This window comes from Sceloporus undulatus, chromosome 1, assembly GCF_019175285.1.
Source record: "Sceloporus undulatus isolate JIND9_A2432 ecotype Alabama chromosome 1, SceUnd_v1.1, whole genome shotgun sequence".
NCBI lineage: Eukaryota > Metazoa > Chordata > Lepidosauria > Squamata > Phrynosomatidae > Sceloporus > Sceloporus undulatus.
In genome coordinates, this window is record NC_056522.1 from 244289766 (window position 1) to 244314133 (window position 24368).

At 41.4% G+C, this 24368-nt stretch overlaps 1 protein-coding gene across 1 annotated transcript in view; it reads left to right on the forward strand.

Moving 5' to 3' along the window:
- Positions 1–24368, forward strand: part of CNTNAP5 (contactin associated protein family member 5) — a 479983-nt gene continuing 455615 nt past the window's right edge. Inside the window, exon 1 of the mRNA XM_042445209.1 lies at positions 1–379. Within this exon, the coding sequence (XP_042301143.1) occupies positions 199–379 (181 nt within the window). The 5' untranslated portion in view covers positions 1–198. The remainder of the gene's footprint in view (positions 380–24368) is intronic.

Genomic DNA, 24368 nt, shown 5'->3' on the forward strand with positions numbered 1-24368 from the left:
AGCGCGCAGAGCTATAAGGCGGCTGTCTCCGGTGGAGTGGAAGCGCGGCGGTCGCGGGCGGAGCGGGCTCCGGTGGATGTGGGCGCCTGGGGCTTCCTCGCGTGGGGAGGCGGCGCCGGACCCCAGCCCTCCTGGTCCTCCTCCTCCTCCTCCTCCTCCTCCTGGTCCTTCTGCTGCCCCCTCGGGAATGGCGCCTGGATGTCGGATGGAGTAGATGAGGGCAGGCGAGGCCAGGCTCCCCGGGGCGCCTTTGGGAGACGGCGACGACGACGAGGAGGGGGGCTCCACGAAATGGAAGGGCCCCGGCCCCCGGCCCCCGCCCTCTGGGCTGCCCTCCTCCTCCTCAGCCTCGGGACCCCCGGACTAGCGGCCCCCAACTGTAAGTAGCCCCGAGGTGGCCCCCTCTCCTTCCCCGGCAGTCTAGACCTCCTTCTGGGGATGGCAGGAGTCTCTCTCTCTCTCTCTCTGGAGAAGGGGTTAAGGGAGGGGAAACTGCCCGGGAAAGTTAGGGGAACCCGACCAGCCGTCCTCCATCTCTCTCCCGGGGGACCTTGAGGGCTTTCTGCTCCCCTCCTCCTTCCTTGGAGCAGCCTTCTCCTCCCGGGTCCCTGGAGGCGCCGGAGTGCTTCCTGCTGCGGGGGAGGAAGGCTGCTTCCAGGGAGAGCCACTTGGCAGCATCTGAGGCTACTTTCCAGCCCTGGCTCCCCTTCGCATCCCTCCCTCCATCCCGCCATCCAGGCAGGCACCTTCCTCCCTTGGATGCCTTGAGCGGCACAGTCAGGGCATGGACTCTGCCTCCTTCCTGTCCTCTCTCTCTGTCTCCGCTGTCACTGAAAGGCGGGTGTTGGAGGGTTTGGTTGTTCTTAAGGAAAGGTGTGAGACAGTCTCTGAACCACCCAAAGAAGCAGCCCTGCTCCCTTGCTTTCAGGGATAGCCCTGGGGTCTCCCCCCAAGCTGAGATTAGCTCCATGTAAAGCAGGTAGGAAGGCAGAGCTCAGCCGAGAGCATTCAGACATTTGGAGCAGAGAGAGGCACATGCCACGGAGGGTGGCAGCTCTATTCCAAAAAAGAGCATTGCTTCAAATGTGGTGGCCTAGTACTACTGTAGTTGGCTAAGAGTTGAACCCCCCCCCTCCCACCAGCACCACCTCCCAGCCTCTTCCCTGCGGGACTTTTGGCTCTCCATTTGAGGAGAAGACCTCCTCCCCTCCTCCTGCATTCCCCCTGAAGTGTGGCAGGCCTTTCATTCCTACGGGTTTCCCCCAGTTGTGTTAGTAGTTGTTGGAAAGAGGCAGTTTGTGGGGTACACTGTCATGGCAAAGAGAAAAAAAGAGCAGAAAGCCAGGCGTGGCTCTCCCTTTTTCAGGCCTTCATTTCAGGGGAACTGGTGTGGTGTCACACTGTGATCCTCTGCATCTTCTGTGAGACACATTGCTCCCTGCTTCCCAAAGATCTCTGGGTCCGATTCTTCTGTGAGTGTGCAAGTGGGAAAGTGCCAGTTCTTTGCTTTAAGAAGATGGAAGGCAACAAGCAACAGGGAAATTAGGAGGAGGGTGGCAATGTTGAAAACTCAGAAATGCATGCCAAGGAAAACAAAAATAAAGCCTACTTGGTTTGAGCTTCTGTATCCAAGTTCTTCCAGAGCAGGAGAAGGGATGGAGGTCATCAATGTCCACCAAAGTAGACCCAGCTCACATTACTGTTGGAATCAGGTTGTGGAAACTGTTGTTCAAGAAGGTGCCTTTGGGTAGATTTTTAACATGGTTTATCTATGGTATAAGTTGTTTACTGAATAAAACATTAAGGATAGCAAGGATATCGATAAAACAAATGACATTCTTCCTGCGGTGTTGCAAAAGAATTAGCAGCTTCTTCAGTCCTAATGGCTTTCTGAACACTAGAGGTCACTCTTGCCTTTTTGATCCAAGTCCTTTAAGGTGGGGAGGGGGCACTAAAAGAAGACTATTTTGTCTGCAAGTAATAGAATTCCTTGAATAAACAGGGAATGGCAAATGCAATAAGTATCACAAGTGGTTAACAACCCTCTTTGTGGGTGCACTTTCATGTTTGATGTTAATGAATAAAAATACTAAGCGGAGTAACCCCCCCCCCCCCCAAAACCCGGCTCCTATAACATAATGGTTAATATGGTTTAATAATGTTCAGGAATACTAAATGGAAGGCAGCTTAACCAAAAAGTCTTGCTATTACCAGTCTGGCAATAAAGATAATTTGTATCTTTTAAAAGAGAACTCTGCACTAATGAGTTTTACTATTTCATGGGTGACACTTTAATTTTCCAGTGCCGATACACATTCCGATTGAACACACAAACGGCTCCCTAAATATTTGGGACTCAATCTTTATAAAGCACAATGATCAATCCTTTTATTACACTGTACAGTTTTTTACTTATTCATTAAACGATGAATTAAGCTGGATGTTCTTTCCCAGGAGCTCAGTTAAGAATTTGGCTATGAAACAACACAGTTACAAGTTTCTCCCAGTTTTTCAAACCCTTCAGAATGGTTTGTGCTTGAGCCACAGTGTGTGTGTGTGTGTGTGTGTGTGTGTAGCCCTTATTTAAAGTGCCCCTTTTTCACTAAAGCAGGCCAGTATGTTGCCCAAAATCTAGAGTTGATGTAAGATAGTTAGCTCCCATTTCCATTAAATCTGAACAGTTTCCATTCTTTTGAACACTCAGATCCTCATCCTTTGTAATCTTCCTTCAGACGTTCATGCCAATTTATCATAAGGAAGAAATTCATTTGAATGATTAATACTATAAGTGAGCTGTATACAGTGACTACCTTATTTCAACTTCTTTCAGTGCTGGCTTTTCAAGATGCAAAAAGATTACTTTGAAGTGAATGGTTAGATAAATTTACAGTGAGTCCTGTGAATGTTTACATTGCAGTAAATCCCAGTGTGTTCAGTGGGAAGATGCAAAGTTTGTTGATCTGTAACTAAACTTCCATACAAATATGTAGCTGTAGCAAGACTTCTAGTTTGTTTTCTGCAGATTGCAGAAATGAGTTTCATTTGAGGCACTGGTTTTTCCACAGTTCTCAGCATGTCATTGGATGACAGCAATAGCCAAGAAACAAATGCAGCCTACATTCTGGTATATGCATACCTAATACATCCCCCATCCAAAACTCTTAACTACTTTGGTCTGTCTAGTACATGTCTGTTGGTGATCATACTAGTTTAGAGTAGAATTAATTGGAAAAGAATTGGCTTACCAGAGGGTTAGCTGGAATTGACGAAGGTCAAACTTTGTTGTATGGAAAGTGAGCTCTTGGCAAGGCAGAAAAATAAATGAAGGATGCTAGAACTGAAAGAGATAAGAGTCAAAAGGGTCACCTAGCTCTCACCTCTGTACTAAGGTGGTATGCACCAGATTCCTTATAAATTGGTCTCATGTCAGCCTGGCTCAAAGTGCACATTGGCTGAAGAGTTTGATGCTAGAGGTTCTTGGAGAATAAGGAACAACCTTGGTAAAGATCTTGTTAACGCTTCTGGACAGGTTTTCCTCATCTATTTCTTCACAGATCTGTTTCCTTAGCACTTGTTAACACAAGCACTATTGTCTAGCTCTTTTATTTTTGGCACTGAGCTCAAAAGATATGCCTTTGTTCATGTTCTTGATCAGTGTGGCACATTACTAAGAAAATGTTTCACAAAATATTATAATCCTGGTTGTAAGATTTTGGGGAAGGGGAGGTGTCAGTGGATATTGTTACAGACATTAAAGTTACTTCTTTATAATGTCATTCCAGAAAACCCCAGGCTTGAGTCATCATAGCACTTTATTAGATTAAATAACTACGGCAGCAGTGAAATTTCTCCCCAGGACACTAATTACTGAGAAACAGATACAATATAGACAGACAGACACACACTACTGAATGCAGTATCTCATATGTAATAGGGAACATGCTTATATACATATAACGTAATGGTAAGCCTGGAACAAGAGCCCTCAGTTTCGGCTCTCAACCTTTTTTCCTATTTCTCTGTTCAATGTTTCCATGCAACGTATTCCTCATATCCTTTTGTAGACTGTCTTGTGAATTGGTGGGGTGGGTGGGTTATAAAGTGTTGTAAGAATTACATCATATCAGAGCTGGGTAACATGTCTATTAGGAACAATTAAAAGTAACAAGAGTGGTACATAAGTGGCACACTTGTTACCTTTTAGCCAGCCTAGGCAAATTGTAATAAACTGGAGAGAAAAATTTCAAACTGGAAGATTATAAAACGGTTGAGGAAAATGATGACTGCACTGCACAGAAACATATGGTCCCTTCCACAGATATATAATGATTTCTTCAATGGCTGTACTAAGATAAGATCTTATTCTAAAATTTATGATCAAACATTGAAGGGCATTACAGTAGTTATTAAAACACTAATTTTGCCGGTCTTTTACCCTTGAAATGGAATAGATGTTGAGAAGAGGCAGGGAAATGATGTAGATTGGAAAACTACATCAAACATACAGGAAGAAATAATGTGGTTAGAAAGGGCAGGGGCTGTTTGTGCAGGGTTTCCTATTTTCTTTTTCTTACTGGAGCTCTCTTGTTCTCTGGGCAGAAAGATCCAACTGTTATTAGATCAAACTTCTGTCATTAGATCAAATTGTCATAGTATGCAAAGCTACTAAAGTGATAACAGACAGATGATCCTAGCAGAGATATACTGGATTTTTTTTCCTGTTATCAAAATATAGCCTCATTTTACTTCAAAGAAACTGAACATAAATATTCTGTTTTAGCTGGAATGATAATCATCTTGTGATGCTGTATAACATGTTTCTAAACTGAATGGTTATTACGTATTGATCTTCTGGTTTCTGAAATAAATTGAAAATATGCCCATGCATAAGACAAATAAGTTTTTCTATTTGCTTAAAATGTTCCAAGACACTCTTTATCAAAGAAGAAAGAAAAGGTTGGAGCAAGATTTCCATATAGGAAATCATTTATAAAAGTGTTGTCACTGCCTCACCATGAAATATCCTTTCTTTCTTTCTTTCTTTCTTTCTTTTGGGGGTGGGAGTTATCTGTTCTTCTAGTTTCCTCGTTGTTGTTTTTTTTTGTTTTTTACCATGGCTAGTCATATGTTTCTGGCAAGAAATAAGTTCAATAGTTCTAAAGCTCCCAAATAATTGGTATTTAGATTCAATCTGCTTGCAAACGCAAACATGATATACAGTATAATCAGTATGACTCGTGTTCATGGATAGGTTTCCCATCTACATGCTAGTCTTATTGTTGTGTGCCTTCAAGTTAGTTCTGATCTATGTGAACAGTAAGCGTCCTCTATTCTATATCTTGGTTTGTGAAGTGCAAATTATGGTGAAAGTGCACCTCAAGCAAAAGTCTACACCAAGGATTGGCAACTTCCAGCAGTCAAGAAACCAAATTTTCAGATAGCTGGCTTCACCAGGGCTGGAAGTAAATGAACCAAGTAAAAGAAAATAGAAAATGGAAGTGACCAAATGTCCACTTCTGATCTATTTTGACAGAGGAGCTTTTAAGGGAACTTGGGGGTAAGGGAGAAGGCTGCATTCTACTTTAGCCCAAAATTGCTTGAAAAATATCTTGATGGGAAAGTTCTAGAAAGATTGTGGGCCTACCACACCCCTGCATCTGAACACCCATTGACAGCTGGATTGTTGAATCAGCAATGCACGATGCTCTTACGAACCATTTGATTTAATATGATCCTGGGCCACTATTGTAACACATCTGGTTAGTTAGCCTTTTAGCAAACAAGGGCTTTGTTTGCTGAACTCCTTTCCTAAATTCTCCATTTTGCAGCTGCAGTGGGAAGCCCCAGTGAAGTTTATCCCTATGTAATTAAATCCTGCTTCTCCCAATGAGAGTTCAGAGGCCCTGCCTGTCAAAAAAGGGAGCATCACCATAGCGATCAGCCTATCTTCTGAACATCTGTAAAAAGTAGATTTCTGTGTACAGTGCTGGGTAGATGTCACTGATAATTAATTCACTTGTATTAATTTTATCTTTGCTTTTTCTAATTGCCCTGCACAGATTCTTATGGGCTGGTCCTGCCATCTGTTCTGCAGTTCAGTATAATTGATTGAGTTTTAAGTGATGACAACAGGGCAATATAGAACCCAGAGAAGGTAGTAGATGCCAAAATACTGCCATATTTTATTTTTTAACTATCCAGGCTGTTGTGCAGTTTAAAAAGAGAATTTGGGGGCATGATAGCAAAATTGCTGTGACAGACAGATGTTCAGTAGGTTTTTCAATTTTGGGCCAATATCTACTCTTCCAAAGAGAGTGGGAGTGTAGAGACAAAAATGTAATTTATTAGAAGTGAACAGAATGTTTGAAGTCTTTTAGGATTTCTTTATTTTATTTTATTTATTTTTTGTCATTAGGGATGGTTTCCACATCTGCTATTTTTACCAGAAAAGAAAAGAAAGATGCAATCTTCTTTTTAAACCCAAGCATTTCTTAAACGTCTGTGCTTAGAAGTGTTGAAAATGCTTCGTGTGCATTATCTAGCTGAAGAACAACCACGTAAATCAAATCTGTGTTCTTATCCTTAAAATTGCACCTGGGAAAACTGAGGCTATGAGAAAAATGACTTGCCCTGGGTTCACCTAGTGAGACCATAAGAAAGACAAGATTTGAAGGGGGGGGGGGTGCTGATTTATTCTGCAGCATCTTAGCCTCCATGCTACACAAATTCTTGCCCTTGCTGAGTATATCTCAGCTTTCTCCATTTTATTGTAATTATGAGTCAGAATCTAAAGACAGAATATTACAGATTACCCCCAAATGTGGATACAGAGTAAGTGCATTAAATTTACTTCCCAGTGCTTTCCCACTGCTATTCCATTTCATGGCCATGTTTGTGCTGTCCATCACACAGTCTGATCTGGAAGAAGGGGAGAGCCAAGAGAGGAGAAATGATGAGTAAAAAAAGTGAGTAGGGAAGGTGCTCAGTAAGCTACTTTTCAACATTTTTTCTCTATTTTTAAAAATATGGACCTTAAATGTTAAACATGGATTTGCAACAGGAAGGCTGCTTTGCTTTATAGCCTCTAGTTTTTGTCTATGAATGCTGTGGATGATTAAATTCTGTGGATGGTGAGACCTTGGAAATAAAGTCATGTGCTGCATGTAGTGCAAATGATTAGAAAGAGAAGTACAAAAGAACCTCTATGAAACACCAACAGTTTTGTATCTTGTTCTTTCCTTTTCAGCAGTTCCTTCTTGGCCTTCTCAGGCAATCCAGGCAGCACTAATTGGCCCCACACTGTGCAGCCCACACCAGGACATTCCCCAAAGGCTGATCAGAGCTGTGCCCAGAGAGGCTTGTATGTTTGGAATTTATGAACACAGCAGTTAGGCAAAACTAACAACAGAAATCTGAGGTACATAGAATGGTTTATGGAGGAGTACCAAAACAATGCTTTTACCTCCAAAAGGGAGGAGTACCAAAGCAATGCTTTTACCTCCAGAGTTCTTTTCTAGCAGTTTATCAAAGCATCAAGGACCAAGTAGCTTGGGTTAGTTTTTTCAAAGGCAACATACCAGTGTGGCATGATGGTTTGTGTGTTGAACAAGACTCAAAAGACCAGAGTTTGATTGATTAGCCATGGAAACCAACTGAGTGACCTTGGACAAGTCACAGTCTCTCATAGAATCATAGAGTTGGAAGAGACTACAAGGGCCATCCAGTCCAACCCCCATCCTTAGGGGAAGGCACTTGCTAACCTCTTCTGAACAAATCTTGCCAAGAAAACTACATGTAATACTAAATCATAATATTACATGTGGATCTGACTAGTAAATGAATAGCAAACAGCATTCTACACTCTGAATTACCTGTTAAGACATAGTTTTCAAAACAGAAGAGTTTTTACTTTCCCTGGAAAGACTTCAAACAGAACCATTAACAGCTTCCAATAGGAAATTATGGTAAAGAATACTTTCCAAAAAATATGATAAACATTATCATGGCTTTCTGTCATTCTTTCAAGCACCTCAAATAGGTATTAATTCTTATGTCTAGGTGCTTATGCTTGGGAAGTAAATTTTCACTGATTTTGTTCTCTCCTGTAAGAATGAAAAATTCCAAACATTATCTGCTGTATGAGATTGCAAGAGATTTATATACTTTAGATTTTCTTTTCGTTTGCCCTCCTCTTCCTCCTCCTCCTTCTTTGAATTTTAGGATTATTTTTGAAAATGTAAGAAAATAATTAATTGGTTTTGTACAAAAACATTTTGCGCCAAAATCTGTCTTGGCACAAACAACTTTTTTTTGTTGCAAACTTTGCACTTTTTGCAATAAACAAATTCTTAAAGACTTAAATGCAAGGCAGTCTGTAGCACCTGACCATTTTTTTTAAATGGAGTTTCTCTATGTGCTGATGATGGGAAAAAAAGAGGATTCTTTGCATTCCTAATGAAAATAGAGGAAGACAGAGGTTGGAATCATGTTGGATTCATGCACATGGGTAAAGTTTTGTGCTTCTTTGTTTTTACATGTGTGATTGTACTTTTTGTTGTTGTTGTTGTTGTTTTTGGCTGTTGTGCAGCAGACATATTTAGCTTAAGCAGAGTTCTACAAGTGTAACAATTTCACATAGGCCTAGAGGCAGGTACTGATGGTGGGGGACTCATTGCTGAGAGGTACTGAAGCAGTAGTTTGTGTGCCTGACAAGATGTCTTGGGAGGTGTGTTGTCTCCCTAGGGCAAGGCCCCATGATGTGACAGAGAGGCTGACAAGATTGGTCAAACCTACTGACCAATACCCCTTCCTTTTGGTCCATGTGGGAACCAATGATACTGCAAGGCACAGCCTTCAAAATATCAAGGAATTATGAGGCTCTGGGAGGAAACTGAAAGAAATGGATGCACAGGTTGCCATCTCATCTCTTCTCCCAGTCAAAGGGCATGGTCCAGGAAGTGAGAGGAAAATAGCAGAGATGAATAACTGGCTCTGCAGATGGTGCCGCCAAGAACGGTTTGGATTATTAAATCATGGGTTGCAGTTCCATGAAGGGGGACTGCTAGCAAGGGATGTGTTGCATCTCACACCAGTTGGCAGAAATGTTTTTGCCAACAGTCTCAAGAATTTGATCAGGAGGGCTTTAAACTGAGTTTCGTGGGGGAGGGAGACAGTATTCTGGAAGGCAAAAGAGCTGGAGAAAATAGTCAAACTGTCATAGAGGGAACAAGGCAAATAGCGCAAGGACACAACAGTGGGAGGCAAAAGAAATTGCACAGGCAGCAAGTAGGGGGACCCATGGTCTAAGATGTCTTTACACTAATGCACAGAGCATGGGGAATAAGCAAGATGAACTCCTATCACAACAAAGCAAATATGAAACCTGGTGGGATGAGTCATGATTACAATGTAGAAATAAAGGAGTATATTTTTAAGAGGAACAGGCCAAACAGGAAAGGAGGAGGAATAGCATTATATGTCAGTGATATTTACACCAGTGAAGAGATCCAAGACATCAATCCTGGAAGGCAAGTGGAGAGCATCTGGATAAAAATTAAAGGGGAGGGAAACAATAGGGTTGTTATCGTTGGAGTCTACTACAGACCCCCAGGTCAGATGGAGGAATTGGATGATGCCTTTCTAGAACAGATGACCACATACTCAGAAAGGAGAGATGTAGTAGTGATGGGTGACTTCAACTATCCTGATATTTGCTGGAAGTCAAACTTGGCCAAATCAAGAAAATCAGCAACAGCAAAATTTATTATGGCATACAGCCAGTACAAAGATAGAAAACAATAATGACCAAATATCCATATAGATGCAATATGATCATGATGTCCATACATATCAACGAGAAATCTAAAATGGGATAAAACTCTCTACTGTGTGCCGAGTTACAGGGGAATTTAAAAGTATTACAGAAATATTACAAAAGGGTTTCTTTGGCATAGTCATTTAAGTGTCAATAGCAAGAAAATAATAAAAAACAATAAAAAGGCATATCCCATCTATATACATATACTGTAGACAGGCATCGTCAATCCATTTGTAAAAGCAGATAAAATTTCATAGAACAAGTCACATAATATCTGCAGTAATAATGGCAGCTATGGTTAATTTTACAAGGTTTACAGTATCTGTTTCAAATATCTTATATGGAGAGTAAAAGCAGCTGTAAGGAACTTAGCAACTCTGCAGGTTACATTTTTGTTGCAGTCTGCTAAAAGATACTTGACATAGAATTTAATCTTTCTTCTGAATTTATACTTACCTGGCAGGGGAGACACCATGATCATGAAGTAAGACAATTTCATGGTTCAAAAGGTGGAAGAGGCAACAAGGGGGTCAGCTATTTTAGATCTGGTCCTAACCAACAGGGATGACCTAGTTAATGGAGTGCAAGTGGTGGGATCCTTAGGTGAGAGTGACCATGTTCTGGAGTTTGTTATACAGTGGAAAGGAGAAGCCAGGCATAGTCAGACATGCATTCTAGACTTTAGGAGAGCTGATTTCAATAAATTTAGAGAGATACTGGGGGTAATCCCATGGTCAGGTATACTAAAAGAGAAGGGAGTTCAAGACGGATGGGATTTTCTCAAAAGGGAGATATTGAAGGCACAAATTAAAACAGTTCCAATGAGGCAAAATAATGGGAGGTGTCTCAAGAACCCAGGATGGATGACTAAGGAACTTTCAACTGAGCTAAGTTTTAAATGGAACATGTATAAGAAATGGAAAAATGGGGAAATCACCAAAGGGGAATTCAAACAAATAGCTAGCATGCGTAGGGGTAAAGTCACAAAATCTAAAGCACAGAATGAACTCAGGCTTGCTAGAGAAGTTAAGAACAATGAAGAGGGCTTTTTTGGATATGTCCTCAGCAAAAGGAAGAAGAAGGAAATGGTAGGGCCACTGTGTGGAGAAGATGGCAAAATGTTAACGGGACAAAGAAAAGGCAGAATTACTCAACACCTTTTTTTGCTTCTGTCTTCTCAGAAAAGGCAAAGGGTGCTCAACCTAAGGATAATGGAGCAGAGGACAGAATAGGGGAAATTCAGCACAGAATAAATAAAGAGATAGTAGAGGAATACTTTGTTAATCTAAAGGAATATAAGTCTCCATGACCAGGTGATCTACATCCAAGAGTATTAAAAGAACTGGCAAATGTAATTGGAGCCATTGCCAATAATCTTTGAGAACTCCTGGAGAACAGGAGAAGTCCCAGCAGACTGGAGGAGGGCAAACGTTGTCCCCATCTTCAAAAAAAAAAAAAAAAAGGGTGGGGGAGAGGATCCCAACAATTACTGTCCAGTTAGTCTGACATCATTACCAGGAAAGATTCTAGAGCAGATCACTAAATAGTCTGTGAACATTTAGAAGGCAATGCCATAATCACAAAAAGTCAACATGGGTTTCAGAGAAACAAGTCATGCCAAACAAAACGTATGTCTTTCTTTGCTAAAATTACCAGTTTGGTAGATGAAGGGAATGCTGTGGATATAGTATATCTTGATTTCACTAAGGCCTTTGACAAGGTTTCCCATGACATTCTTGTAAACAAGCTTGTAAAATGTGGGTTAGACAAGGCAACTGTTACATGGATTTGTAATTGGTTGACTGGCTGAACCCAAAGGGTGCTCAACAATGACTCCTTTTCATCCTGGAGAGAAGTGACCAGTGGGGTCCCACAGGGTTCTGTCCTGGGCCCAGTGCTTTTAAATATCTTCAGCAATGACTAGGAGGACAAAATTGGGGGCATACTTATCAAATTTGCAGATGACACCAAATTAGGAGGAGTAGCTAATACTCCAGAGGACAGGATCAAGATTCAAAATGGCTTTAAGAGATTAGAAAGCTGGGCCAAATCTAACAAAATGAATTTCAACATAGAGAAATGTAAGGTACTGCACTTGGGGTGGAAAAATGAAATGAACAGATATAGGATGGATGACACCTGGCTGAATGAGACTATGTGTGAAAGGGATCTTGGAGTCCAAGTATACCACAAATTGAAAATGAGTCAACAGTGCGATGCGGCAGCTAACAAGGCCAATGGGATTTTAGGCTGCATAAATAGAAGTATAGTGTCTAGATCAAGGAAAGCAATAGTGCTACTCTATTCTGCTCTGGTCAGGCCCCATATGGAATATTGTGTCCAGTTCTGGGCACCACAATTTAAAAAGGACATCGAGAAACTGGAGTGTGTCTAAAGGAGGGTGATCAAAATGGTGAAGGGTCTGGAAACCATGTTCTGTGAGGAACGACTTTGGGAGCTGGGAATGTTTAACCTGGAGAAAAGAAGGTTAAGAAGTGATATGATAGACCTGTTTAAATATTTGAAGGGATGTCACATTGAGGAGGGAGCAAGCTTGTTTTCTGCTGTTCCAGGGAACAGGACCCAGAGCAATGGATGCAAGCTCCAGGAAAAGAGATTCCACCTCAACATTAGGAGGAACTTCCTGACAGTAAGGGCTGTTCGACAGTGGAACACAATCCCTCAGGGTGTAGTGGAGTCTCCTTCCATAGAGGTCTTTAAACAGAGGCTGGATGGTCATCTGTTGGGGATGCTTTGATTGTGATTCCCTGCATGGCAGGGGGTTGGACTGGATGGCCCTTGTGGTCTCTTCCAACTCTATGATTCTATGATTCTAGTTCCAACTAGAGTAGAGCCATTGAATCACACAGATTTACTTTAATTATTGACTCAGTATTTAACAATAGATTCAATTGACCCTCCTATTAGGACCCGCCAACAGAATTCCAGTGATGCATCTTGGATGGTATATAACCATACATGCATGTTTTCAGTGTATTATTGAGACTGCAGAAACTGCAACTGTGTATTCCCCATAGGATGATCGGACAATAAGCAGGTGTACTGGCATATATACAGTTTGCACAATGCTAACTGTGTATGTCAGCACAGGGATGTTGTAGTGAAACCACCAGTCAACTACAGTCTAATCTGTACTGCAGAAATAATACTCTTTGATATAATTTTAATTGTCATGGCTCAGTGCTATGGAATTGTGGGATTTGTAGTTTTGTGAGATATTTAGCCATCTCTGTGAGAGACCTCTGGTGCCAGAACAAATGGCAAATTGCAGGATTGAGCCATGGCAGTTAAAGTGGTGTCAGACTATATTCTTTCTGAAATACAAGTGCAGCTTGTATCAGTTTAGGTTTACACTGCACAAGTATAACATAGGATCTCAGCCAGAGGGATGCTGTATAGACGAAGTATTTTTATTAACTGGAATGTGGTTCCAAAATTAAGAGACAATAATTTCAAAATTAATAGCAGAAAATTTTGCAATAATAATTCAAGTCATGTGGCCAGGACACAACACAGTTTGCTTTAAAATAAATATGCAAAGATAAATTTTGAAGGAAATTGAATCCAAGGATTCATTTATGGATATATACAAAGCCATTATGATTACAAAATTTAAAATCCAGATTCAATTTATTTCCAGACTTTAAATTGCATAGTAGACATAGGCAGGGGGAAGTAGTACCATAAGTTTTATTAAGATGCACTAGGTTGTATCAAAGATCAGTAGTTGGAGGAATATGAGTCCCATCTCTAATTTATTTAAGGCTCCCTGGGTTATCAGGACTACTACACTAATTAGCTGAACTGAAGTCTTTACCCAGTGGGTCCTTCTGAATGGTCTCTGAGGTGCAGAACACTCACATATTTATTCAAAGTTAATCTTCAAAAGAATCAGTGCTCAGGAAACAACTCCACCTCATGCACAGATGCATCCTGGGTAATAGTCAAGCATGAAATAGTATATCTTCGGAACAACTCATACGACTGCTTACCAAACCTTTTCACATTTATGACATCCCCACACCTTTTTCAAAGCTGACTGAAAAGGATTGCTTTGCCGCCTGTAGAAGTAAATCCTGGTAATACCATAATTCCAGACCATCACTTTACGATGACCAAACTAGAGAGATAGGTAAAACACCCTGAGTTTCTGCTTACAAGCCTTTCTTCATTAACTCTCAAATGCCACTGCTATAAAACCCAGTTCAGTGTATTGGTTTCAGAGTTGTAGTGGGACTTGAGACCAGAGTATGAATCTCCACTAAGCTTTGGAAACCCACTGAGTGACCTTGGGCGAGTCACGCTCTTTCAGACTCTGAGGCAGTCAGAAGCAAGCCCCCTCTGAACAAATCTTGTCAAGAAAACCTTGTGATACATTTTCCTTAGGGTTGCCGTAAGTCAGAAATGATCTGAAGACATACAATAACAAAAAGCTATTGCTACAGTGCCCCTTTGTAGCATGTGAGCTGGCAAACATGCAAATAAGCAGGCAGAGACCCTTCCTCCTTCTTGATACTATTATTTGCCTCTGTTTGCCTAGTTAGGAAAGAAAACAGAGGAGGAGAAAGAGCAGCAGTAGCGGCCATGGGACGGTTGGCTTTTTGCAGAGGTGTATGCCTCAGCAGATGTGCAAGCATATCTCAGCTTTGTTGCCAGTTCTGTCCCATCAGAAATCAGCATGAGCATGGACATGTGAAAGTGATGCTCCAATTTTTATGATACATACTTTTCCACATTAAATTTGGTTTGTTTGCTTGCTTTTCAAAAACTTGCTACACTTCTCTGGTTGAAAAAGACAATACAGAAATGTATATTTGCTACAATGTCAATGTAGAAAGTTACAAAGTTACAATTTTAAACCTGGACACAGTGCACTTGGATTAAAATGCTGGATTGCTTTTTTTTTAATGCTTCTTAAATTTCTGGTGTTTTAGAAGTTGTGATACAAATTAAGACATTATTTGGAAACACTGGCTGCCATCTGGCATCCTGTGTTGGCATAAAGAGATGCCAAGTCACACCGACATGCAAAGGACATATTAATGCAATCCATTAATTGCAAGAGTTTTGCTGTTTCCTGAGTATTGTCTAGTCATGCCTATGCAAAATATTGTTGATGGTAATTCAAAAACAAAAATAACTTCAAATTGCCAGCTGTTAATATTAAAATATTCCAAGGGAAGAAATGAAAATTTTAAAAAATGGTAAAGTTTTAGAAGAGCTATCCACAGCCCAGGAGATGTGGGATTAGCATGCAGTAGCAGACAAGACTCAGAAAGACAACTTTGATGATATGTGGTTTTTCTGATCATAGAGGTTTAAGGGCAAACTCCAAGATACCTTACATAAGAGCTTGTCACTTTTAAATTTTTTAGATACAGGCCAGATACATGTCATAAACCCCATTATTACAGTGCTACACAGTGAATCTTAGGCCCGTTACACACTGGCACTTTAGTGCGTGATGAGCACGCACTAGGGTTACAAAAGGGCGGTGCTTCCGCACCGCCCTAACCCTAGTGCGTGCTCGTCATGCACTAAATGGCAGCGGCCCTTCCATACGGCCGCCGCCGTGAGGACGTCATGGCCGCGCCGCCTCTAGATGGGGCGGCGTGGACGTGAGGTCCTCAATCCGCGGCAGGGCGCCTAGTGCGCCCTTTCCGCAGACCAGGAAGGAGCTCCGTTTCGAAGCTCCTTCCTGGTCCGTGGCGCTGCTTTGCTTCGCTGGGCACAGCCTTCAGACGGCTGCACCCAGAGAAGCAAGGGAGCCCCTTTCTCCCCCTCCCCGCCGCCGCGGGGTGTCCTTGGGGCTTGAAGCCCCAAGGACACCCCTTTTCAGGCTGTAGGGAAGCGGCGTTTTGCTGCTTCTCCGCAGCCTGAAAAGCGGCGGATCGGGGCCTCAGCGGCTGCCGTTCTGGCAGCTCAGGCCCCGATTCAGCGGGGAAAGGGGCGGGTGCAGCCCGCCTCAAAGAGGTGGTCTGTAACCCGCCCCAGTCAATGCCCCCATTGTCGCTTACCAGGTAGCAGCTGCTGTAGTTGACAGGGATCTGTCACACTGTCTCTCAGGAAGCATATTACAGTGTGCCCGTGTCATATGTGGGAGCAACTTATGCCTATGCTGAAAGCCGTGCTGGAAAAAACCCTGACAAGGCCTGGAAGAAGTAATGGGGCACGCGTGCCACGCTACACTGCAGGCATGAGCCCCATTATTGCTAATGAGGCTCCAGCATACGTGAAAATTCTCTTATGTTGGGTGTGTGTCCGGAAAGGATCTCCCGCGTAAGGGAAAGGCCCACTGTACAGTCACACCTCCCAATTCGTACTGGACCCTCCTGCAAAAATGGTGGCTGGCACATATGTGAGTTCCATAAAGAATTACATGGGCATGTGCACCCATTTTAAAGATAGCAGATCATCCCTCCCTTGAAGAGCAAGACTGCCAACTCCAAGTCTGCACATATGGAGGGACAACTGTATTGTCATTCCCACCCTTCTCATGAATGATCTCTAGAATGACAGCCAGGAATAGGGTCCCTGTTGCTATTCCTCTTTGTGCCAGAAATCACTTGCACAAGAGGAACAGGAACTTTAGCCTTCCTAAACAACAGTATCATGGCTGATGAAAACAAATCATTGGGGTAAAGACAGCGATGAGAACCTAAATTAAACCCACAAGTCCTACCTGACTCCTGACTTTCCCTCTCATCCAGTGTGTTCATAATCCAAATGTGACTTGCCAACCACACACAGAGGGGAAATTCTTCCTGTTTTCATAAACGAATTATGAATAATTCTCACTTCCTTCAGAGTAGTATTATCTGTAAATGAGTACCCAAGTTAAATGAGACAAAATAAATTCATTGGTGAAACCAGTGTCTGTATGTGATCAAGAAAATAGGCTGAATATGCAGTATATTTTCCCTTACTGTGTTTGTGTGTGTGTTTTCCCCATGTGGAGTTCTGAATAATTCATCCTGCTCTATTTGTCTGGAAAAATAAACAAACAAAAACAAAAACAAACAAACCCCCACAAACCTGTGAGCACATAAGAACTAATTAGAAAAGTTAATCCTACAAATGGCTGAATATGGAGAAAATTGGTGCTTTTTTGTTTCAAAAGGCAGATTCACTGCAATCTGTTCTAATATGATTTTGCTAGTGGGAGTATAATTTAAATCAAACAGACTAAGCAGGGGTTATGCAAGAAATGAAGTTCTCAATATTTAATAGAGGACAAAGGATTGTCTATTGCACAGGGAATCAAGCAAAGGAGAATGGACTCTTTTACACAGGGTTTATTGGGAGGGGAAAGCTGATGAAAGTAATTTTTAGGCCTGTAGGTAACACCAGTTAACATTTCACAGCTTAAATATACCGATTAAGAAGAATACTTTGCATTTGACGTAATTATAAAATGAAGGTGGGATGATCCATGTGAATGTATTTCGCATATTCCTAATTTGGAAACATCCACATCTCAGACTTGGTTGCTGCAGAGATAAAAACAGGAGGGTTGTGTTAGAGAAACAGAAGATTTTTAAAAAAATAAATAGAGAAGCTATGAACTTTTTATCCTGCTGCACAATCAAAAATTCATCAGGTGGGGTTTTTCCTAACAGGAATGTAGTTATGAAGAAGGCTTTCACAGGAGCTCAAACTTACCTCCTGAGGTGATATTGTAACTGGGTCATCTTTGTTGCTGATACCTGTAGAAAATCTTTTATCTTATTTAAGGAGCTAATCGGGTTACGTCTGGTCATTTTCAAATTTGTTTTTTGTGGACACTTTCATTAAACCTGTTGAAGCTGGTAAATAAGGTTGCTGAAAGATTGCTTTGGCGTGAGTGGCTTTAGCTATCATTGTATTTGTTGTGTAGATGACCAGAATAGAAGGAAAAGAAAAAATTGAATCTCTCCTCCTAGCCCCTGATTGGTAGAATGGTGTATTTAAGGGCCTCATGGCGTGCTGATTGGGACCATTCCAGCTTGGCTCTTCCCTCCCTCCCTCCCTCCCTCCCTGGGATTTCTGGGCTGAACTGTCACAACTTTTCAAGGGTGGTAGCATAGGTCTTGGATCTGGTGGGCATGGTTTCCAGGGTTGTGTAGCACTGGATCGGGAGTCCTTTGGGGACCTGGGAGCGCTGGGGGCCTGCAGTGTTGCTATTGAGGGGGCAACACCAATTCAGCATATCCTGGTGACTAGGGGCAGATCAGCTGGTTACCTGAGTTGCTAAAGGGCATTTCAATGGTCGACCAACCAAGGGTTGATTGATGACAGATCCAGACCTCATGCTTTGAGGCCAAGGCTACTTTCAGCTGGTATATGTTAATAAAATTGTTGCCTTTTCCTTCCAACATTATGTGACTCCCCTTCATGGCAATGTTGACTGTTGTGGATTACTATATACTCTTGAATGTGTATGTTTATCCATTAACATTTGTAAAAGCTTAGAAAATTTCTCAAATGGCAGAAGAGATTGGTTTTAACTATAAAACCTTTGCAATCCACCATTTAAAAGCTTGCAGTTGAAAATAACTACATTATTTTTATTATTTTTTTAAAAAAACTAAATCATTATAAAGGAGGGGAACAGTAGTCTATTGGAGCTTGAACAGGAAATTTAAAGATTACTGAGTTTCTTTGAGTTTAGAATAAAGATCAGGTAATGAGATAAGATGGAGATTTCAGCCTAAAGGTAATTCAGCAGACCTCTTGAATCAATGGAACCCACATAAGTATTGACTTGCTATGTTTCCATGACTCATTGAGTCTAGTTTAGACTAGCAATTGGATTTAGGCCTTGGAGTGCCCCTCCATCTTTTCACCCTTTGGTTCTAATAATCTTTTTGTGATACCAATATCCAACTATGGTGATTTTTCCTATGGCAGAACTCTAATTTTGGCTGCATCTGCACAGCAGAAATAATGCAGTTTGCTACAGCTTTTGTGTGACATTTAACCTTCTCTGTCAGAGACCTCTGGGGCCACAACAAACTACATTTCACAGGATTCCATAGAGTAGAGCCATGCCAGTTAGTTAAAGCAGTGTTAGACTGCATTATTTCTTCAGTGCAGATGCAGCCTTTACAGTGGTACCTCGGGTTACGAAATTAATTCGTTCCGCGGCTAATTTCGTAACCCGAAAAACCTTCGTAAGCCGAATTGCCATAGGCGCTAATGGAAAAAATAGCTCTCTGCTGCCCTCCGGTGGCGGAAAATAGCGCCGAGGTTTTTTCGTAACCCGAAAAAACCTTCGTAAGCCGAAACAATAAATCCCTATGGGATTTTTTCGTATCCCGAAAAATTCGTAAGCTGGGTAATTCGTATCCCGGGGTACCACTGTATCTTAATCAAAACAATTAGTCAAATCAAACCAGAGGCTTTTTGGATTTGTTGCTGTTCTAACTGTTAGGACTTAGAAGCATTCTTTAAAACTGGACTGTAAGATTTTCAAGAATTCTACGGTAATATGCTGTGAGCTCAGGACGCAAACCAAGAGGGTCTCAGTGGCGGGATACAGACCGCCGCTTTGCGGCGCTCCCCCGCCACCGCAATTTGCTCCGTGCGGGAGCCGCAGCAGCCAAACCGCGCGACTCCCGCGCGGAGCAAAAAAGAAGCTCCATTTCGGAGCTTCTTTCTGCGGCGCATCTATGACGTCGCGAGGCGCCGCAGGCGCATTCGCGACGTCATAAGCGCCGCGACACATCTGGACGCTATGCGTCCAGTACGTAAAGATGGCGGTGCCCATGTGGAAGGGGCGCCGCCATCTTGTACGTACTATATACGTACTAGGGTTAGGGGGGTGCGGAAGCACCGCCCCTTCCTAACCCTAGTACGTATACAGTACGTACTATATGGCGGTGTATCCCGCCAGTGCTAACAAGCTTTGTGAAAGATATTAAAAGGAGCGCTGTCAGACTTGGGCTGAGGCACAGTTGAGGGGCTGTATCATTTGTTCAGAGGGCAAACTAATCTGGGTCTGTTCAGGTACATTTTAAGTTTCTTTGAAGACTAGTCTTGTTCTGTGTTCTAGGAGTTGTCAAAAGTAAAATTAGTTGAAGATATTTCTGTGTTGCACTGTTTCTCAAATTCACAAATGTAGTTATGCACCTCTATGTCTTTTTTATTTAATGACTTTTATATTGGTATTTTTTGTGGGGTTGGATTGGATGGCCGTTCTGGTCTCTTCCAACTCTATGATTCTATCTTTTGACTTTGGGTGTCCTACGAAAGATCCTGATTTCTTTGTTTGATTTATGATTTCTCCTTGTTTGTCCTCTTGTTTGCTGCACATTTGGACCTACATCCAATTGCTAGACACAACTAAATCAATTGCTATCAATTTGGTAAATGAACACTTACAAAAATCCCATTAAATCAGTGGGTCTACCTTAGAGGGGACTTGCTATTGAATGTAGGCCTTGATCTCCTGTTTCTGTTTTGCCTTCTGTGGTATTTGGCTCCTTGACAGATTCTCACTGCTTGGTCTATAGCCAGCTCCTATGACAATGTGATCCCTTATTATTGACTTAGTGTGATACTCAGAATTACAAACCAGGGCCTGTTACAGACAGCCAAAATAAAGCTGCTTCGAGTCACAGTGGAGGTATGTTGTTTCAATGATGCATGTGTCCTAAGAGTCCAGAAGCCACACCAAAGCCACACTCCAGTCCTTAGGGCTGGAACGTGGCTTTGGTGCGACTTCTGGACTCTTAGGACGCATGCATCATTGAAACACCAAACCTCCACTGTGACTTGAAGCAGCTTTATTTTGGCTGTCTGTAACAGGCCCAGGTTAATTAATTTTAAGTTAGAGGAATTCTTCAACACCTTCTTTGGACTCTTATATGGAGCCTTCTCTGAAATGGTGCACTTCCTGTGGATGTGCAATGTTTTGTGAACTTTTGTGACATAGTCCCATGTGCCCTCCCCATCAGTTTACTTGTGTGCTGTTAAAGATATCGACCAGCCATAACCTTGTTTCTATGGTCTCTACTCATCTTTCTTTTAATAATACACTTTTGTTGCACAGATTCAGATCTAAATATTATAACCATTGAGTCCTCCCCCCCAGCAAGACTCAGCAGCTTTAACCTGAAAGTTTTAGCTCCTTGGGAATTTTTAAATGCACCACTGTCTCTTCAGGAGTTTTTTAGAATCTTTTCTTCGTTGAGCCTCACACCTGGTCCCATGTGCTATTTCTTTATGAAGAAGCAAGATTTCTGATTTGAAAAAGAAGCATTCTTTATTAAGTTGCACAGATGTTATTTACAGTCTTGAAAGAAGCTCTTTCTAGAGGTGGCTTGTCTATGTACTACCTAGGTACAGTCGCAAACACTCTCATAGATCACATATCCACAATAGGTCTTAAAGAGACAGTGTGCACTTTCTGCAGGAATCTAGCCCCTTTGTGGATTACAGGTATAAAAGTCTCCACAGAATGAATGGAAAGTTGTCCCCCTTCACTACCTTCTCCCCAGTTCTGCCTTTGGACATCAATTTATGGACTGCAACTCTTCAGATGTCCAGTGTGTATAAAATAAGGCAAGGACACCTGTAATGTTGGTGTAATGTTTACAACATGCCCACAATCCCCATAAGTCATTTGAAACCTTGCCACATGTATGCTTGATAGATCAGTTAGGATTCAGAAGTAGCAGTGTTCTAGAAAAAATGTATTTATAATGTGGTGCCCAAGGAAGAAATTCATATTTTTGTGTATGCAGTGCCTGAGGCAGTGTCCCTTTCTGGATTAAATTCATGAGACATCTGGTTTGGATCAATAGTGCTTAGTTAACAACATTAACACAATCCTTCTCTTCCAGATATTTTCTTGTTAGTTGCCATTTTTTGAGATCCTCTGTGAATACTACATTTGGATTACCATTAGCATTGATCAGTGTTGGGTTTAGGTGTGAATAATGCAAATCCTCTATCAATGTAGAGCCACAGATTTATGTCAAAGTGAGCCTGCTCCTGTTTTTCAGGACCAACAGTTCTGTTCCTTCTGGCAAAAAACAAAACAAAACAAAAAACCCACATAAATGCAGAGTTTGGAATAGTTAAATTTTGAGGTAGAACTCCCACAGCCTTGCAAGAATCCTGGACATTGTAGTCTATGAGAAGTAACTTTACCAAGCTCTTTATAAAGGTTATTCCATATTCTTATATATTTTTATTATGCATACCATGTGTTTAAGGCTGCAGCCCTATGAACAAATACTTAGAAGTTCAGGAAACTCTATAGCGTACTTCTGATTTAATATACATTGGACTTTCAGACTAAAGCAAGAGTGGGTGACTTCTTGCTCTTCAGATGCACACAGTACAATACTCATTATTTTTCACCATTAGCTATGCTGGCTAGGGCTCATGAAAACTGCAATTCAACAATATCTAGAATGCCACAAGTTATCCACCACTGAACTACAGCCGGGATAAGAGTAAGTTCAAGCTAAAAAAAACCACACACAACAACAACAGTAAGCCATGGTACAGCTATTGTCTGCATGCTGTAGGAAAACAGGCAGTGCTCTTGTCAATTCAAGCTGAGGTTTCCCCATTCACTTTACTGTTTGGGACAACTCTGTGTCTGTGCTCTCAAGAAAACTCTTGTACTTGCTGGGTCAACAAGCTGCCTCAGTGAAAAGACTCAAGTTCTCCAAACATAAAAGATTATTTCTTTCCCAAGAATCTGTTATCCCACCCCACTCTAAAGAAACAAAGAACACAGTGCATTGTGGCAGGCAGGCTAATAGCTGTAGCAATTCTTGTACATCTCATGAGAGGTGTTCCATTTTCTATTGAAGAAATAACGTAATCTGAAATCACCTGTGCTTACTCTTTTCTTGTGCAATATATTTATGGTAAAACACTTCATTAAGCTACGTTGGGCAAAGAGCCACCCCTGTGATTGTAAGAGATACACACAATGGGGATCCCATTCCTCTGGCTGCTTTTGCAGCCCAGATGGTATTAATGAGGCTCCCTTCAGATTTTTCAAATGGATGATCTGAGATGGATCTCTTCCTCTTGATTTTCACTCCACAAGAGACAGTGACTATGGGCAAAGGCATCTGTGTCACATTCTACCTGGATGAAAGATCCCCTTCAGAGACTCTTATACCCTCAAAAGAGCCAACATCTATGTTCTTGTAATGGCCTTAAGGAAAGACACAGGGTATTTCAATCATGCATAATTCTGAAAAGAAATAAGTATCTTCTTTTTTTAATGGTGTTATCCTAGTTACTAACCTAGTAACCACACATACATATACAAGGGGGAAAATAAACCAGAAGAAAATTCTAGTACAATGATAATTGTACAATATACAGTGATAATTGAAGTTTATTCATTTGTGTTATTTCTATGTTGACTTTATTGTCAAGGATATTCAGCCATTGCATCTCTGGATTCAAACTACGGTACATGTTTTTACTACTGTTTGGAACTATACTGTTAGCTGTCTATGAGCCACATTGGGTATAACAACTGAACATGTTGATTTGGGCCTCATACTGTGAGTCTCCATGTTTCCACCTCAAGGTTCTGGAGCTGTGGAGGAGAATATCGAGATTCATAGTATAGTGACCAAACATTTATTTTGCCTCCTAAAATTCACTTCAGGCTTTCTTTAAAGTGTGTATAGCACATGCTACTGAAGCCCAGTTTTAAATTTGCCCATTACAGAATGCTAGTGGGTTTTCTTTGTGTGTGCATGCCCTTTGGAGCTTGGAGTCAAATTCTATTAAATTTAAAAGCCTATGAAGAGAGGCAAAAATCTTTACAAGTGGGAGTTTGACAGGACTAGTGCACAACAGTGATATTTTCAGGCTTTAATTGGAATGAGGAAAGCAAATTCCATCTCTTCTTACACAACTTCTAGATATCACTTTCAGTAAATGTAGGTTTTGTATCAAAGTCTGGCATGCATGTTCCTCATTTTTAAATACCTGATCTCATCTGTTCTTTCTATGCACATCTCACTGACCATAGGACTAGTCTACATGATTAAATACTCCTCATGCCAGTTGAATAAAAAGTGATCTGTCAAACATGATTCATGGGAGTGCCCACCCCCTAAAAAACCCTCCTTAACCTCTGTGGTTTTTACTGGTGCACCTGCTGAAATTATCAGAAATGCACATTATCTCACATGAAACCATTGGACTGGTTGCACATTTTCAGGAGATAGAGGGTGAATAGATGTGGTTATATGAGAATTTCTCCTGGAAAGTGAAGATAATTAAACATTAATGCAAACATATGAAAATGTTCACCAATTTGCATAATAAAGTTACATGTTGATTAGCCCTATATTGTGAGACTTGAATGGGCAATTTATAGGAAATCTTTTTTGCTCTCTAGAAGAGTGTTCCAGTTACTAACTAAAGGTACTTATGGGGAAAGGTGGTTTCCAAACTTTTTTCCCCCTAGGAAGTCTGCAAGGGTTCACTGTCACCGGGAACAGTACGTTCCAACCAAGGGTACCCATTGTACCAAGTAAGATGACTGTGACTATGAGATGGA